Here is a 2,880-nt window from a genome sequence, read left to right as displayed (position 1 = left end):
CCCAACATTTGGATGCTGAGCCGGAGTTCTCCCCCCAGCCTTGTGTGACCGCAGGGACACGGGGACTTTAAACCTTCCCTTCAGGAAACACGGCCTGGATTTGGGCTGGGAAAGCAGGTCAGGCCTTCCAGGCACCGGCCCTGGGCTCACTCCCACAGTTCTGCCAGCAGGATTAGGGACAAGCAGCACAGGGAAGCCCCAGCCACAGCTCCTGGAGATGGAGTCGTGGGATGCTTAAGGTTGGGAAAGCCCTCCAGGACTGCCAAGTCAGAGAATCATGGAATACCCTGAGCTGGAATGGATCCATGAGGATCATCCAGCCCAAACCCTGGCCTTGGCACAGGACATCCCAAAATCCCACTCTGTCCCTCAGAGTATTGTCCAAACGTTCCCTGAGCTCTTGGGGCTGTGACCAAACCCTGGGGAGTTTCAGTGTCCAACCATCCTCTGGGGAAAGAACCTTTCCTGAAATCCAGCTCCAACCCCAACCACAGGAGGGAGAAAGGAGGAGAAGGAGGTTCTGGGGAGACCCTGGGAGCAAAACCCTCCCCCGAGCACCAGAAATGCACTCACGATGTCCTGGCAGATGTAGCCGATGGCCTCCAGCGTGGACTCTTTCATGTGCTCCGTGCTGTGCTGGTTGGTGACGTTGGCCACCAGCTGGGGGATGAGCTCTGGCCACTGGTTCATGGGGATCTCTGCGCAGGCGATCCCAGCCACGCACTGGGAGGCGGAGCTGGGCCGGTACGTCTCCGTTCCCAGGGTCTGCAGCACCTGAAACGGGGCAGGGAAAGGGTTCAGGGTCCCGGATTCCTGCTCCCTGCAGCGAGCACGGGGAAGGGAGGCTGGGGATGAACATTCCCAGCTGAGATTCCAACACATCCTTTAGCTCTGGGAACGGCCCCTGTGCCACGGCACAGCAAGGGCTCCAAAAGTCCCTCCCCACCCGGACAGAGAAATCACTGCAAAGCAGAAATTGTTATCATCACCACCACATTATTATTTTAAAATCACTACAGGGCAAAATTATCATTATTATTAGTTAAAATTTATAAAGGGAAATTGTCGTTGTTGTTGTTATTATTACTAAAATTACTACAGAGCAAATTCATGAAACATAAATTGGGGGTTAAATCCCTGCCCAAAACACCAATTGTTTTTATGCCAAAATAATCTACAGAATCATCCAGATGAGTGATTTTCTTTCATATTGCAATCAATTAGAGTGGGTTTTTTGGGTATTCTTCAACAAATCTCTCTTTAAAAAAACAAGGGGATCACACTGCTCACATCCAAGCATCATTTTCCTCCCATCAGCCAAAAAAAACCCACTGAGCCACCACTTCTGCCACTGCAAGACCTGAACTTCAAGCCCCAAAGAGCTCAGGGGGTCCTCAGGCAAACCCCCCACAATTTAAGCATCTAATTTCCTATTTGGGACTTGGAATTTTTTACCATATTCTGCTCCTAAAAGTCTTTTTAACTTCTTAGGCCTCTGTGGTCAGGCACAGACTGTGCTTCCAAGATGGTGATGGGGATTGATTGTAAAACACCTCAGGAAGCTGTTCCTTGGAAAAGGAGGAAAAACCTTCCCTAAGGAGGTTTTCTTCTGCAGTGGGAAAGGAGCCATGGAATGGTTTAGATGGGAGACCTCAAAATTCACCCACTCCCACCCCCTGCCATGGGCAGGGACACCTTCCAGTAGCCCAGGTTGCTCCAAGCCCCGTCCAACTCGGCCTTGGACACTTCCAGGGATCCAGGGGCAGCTTCTCTGGCCAACCCGTGCCAGTGTTTCAGCATCCTCATTGGAAAAACTCCTTCCTTCCATCTCATCCAAATCAATTCTGCAATTTAAAACCATCACCCCTTTTCCTCTCAGAGTCCCAGAATCTCCTGGGCTGGGAGGGCCCCCCGAGGATCACCCATCCAACCCCTGGCCCTGCCCAGGACACCCCAAAATCCCACCCTGTCCCTGAGAGCGCTGTCCAAACCCTCCCTGAGCTCTCACAGGGAATTCCAGCGCCCAAACACCCTCTGGAGGAAGAGCCTTGTCCTGATTTCACCCCAATTCCTGTATGGAATAAACACCCTTCCAGGAGCACCACCCGAGCCAGCGCAGACACCGCTGCTGCTCCAGCCACCGGGAGCCTCTGCAGGTGGAAAAACGATGGGAAAACGATGGAAAAGACACTGCACAGCCAGAGAACCCCCCAGAACCCCATCACTCACGTAGTTCTTGACCTCCCTGCGGGCGTTGGCGTCGATGGCGAGCCATCTCTGCTGGTACTGCGCCTTGATGTCGGGATCCTTGGACGTCAGGGAGTTCTTGATCTGCAGCCCCGCGGCCACTCGAGCCACTTGGCTGTTGCCTGGGTTTGCCAGCACTCTGGACAGTTCCACCAGGAAGGTCGGCTGGGGACACAGAGCAGGGTCAGCCCCCGAGCCCCCACGCCGGGGGAGAACCCACCCGGCCCGGGGAGCCCCCGGGAACACCATCCAGGAGCCGCCAGAGCTCCGGCCCCGGCTCTATCCCGGGATTAGGGGCCTTAAGCTCCTCACCGGGACCTCTGGGAAGCGCCTCTGCTGGTTGGGATTTTTTATAGCTGTCACCTTCCCTGCTCCTGCCTGCCCTCAGTATCCCTTTAAATAAACCCCTCCTCAGCCCAGGGCACGGATTTTTCCGGGTGGGAACCGAGCCTGGCAGGGAGGGATTCTCTGCCCCTTGAGGCAAAGGCCCCAGAGGGGACTCTGAAGGAACCAGCTGCTGCTTTTGGGGTGTTTCAAAGGGATCTGGGGGGTTCCAAACTCCCTTCCTTTCACAAGCCCAGTGCCTTGGACCCCACGTTCTCCACGACCCAACCCCAGCTCTCCAAACAAAAT

At 54.7% G+C, this 2,880-nt stretch overlaps 1 protein-coding gene across 1 annotated transcript; it reads right to left on the bottom strand.

The window, feature by feature from the left end:
* Positions 1 to 573: 573 nt before the first annotated feature.
* Positions 574 to 2,496, bottom strand: LOC114070657 (importin subunit beta-1-like; the record flags this gene model as incomplete). The annotated part of the gene is made up of 2 exons (XM_027908186.1): positions 2,230 to 2,496; positions 574 to 774 (listed from the first exon to the last, which is right to left on the bottom strand). Coding segments are annotated over exons 1-2 (468 nt in total), but the record flags the coding sequence as incomplete, so codon positions are not given.
* Positions 2,497 to 2,880: the final 384 nt, after the last annotated feature.

Source organism: Empidonax traillii, unplaced genomic scaffold (assembly GCF_003031625.1).
Source record: "Empidonax traillii isolate 1590-97213 ecotype Southwest subspecies unplaced genomic scaffold, ASM303162v1 scaffold1649:size159791, whole genome shotgun sequence".
Taxonomy (NCBI): Eukaryota; Metazoa; Chordata; class Aves; order Passeriformes; family Tyrannidae; genus Empidonax; species Empidonax traillii.
This window is presented reverse-complemented; position numbering and strand designations above follow the sequence as displayed.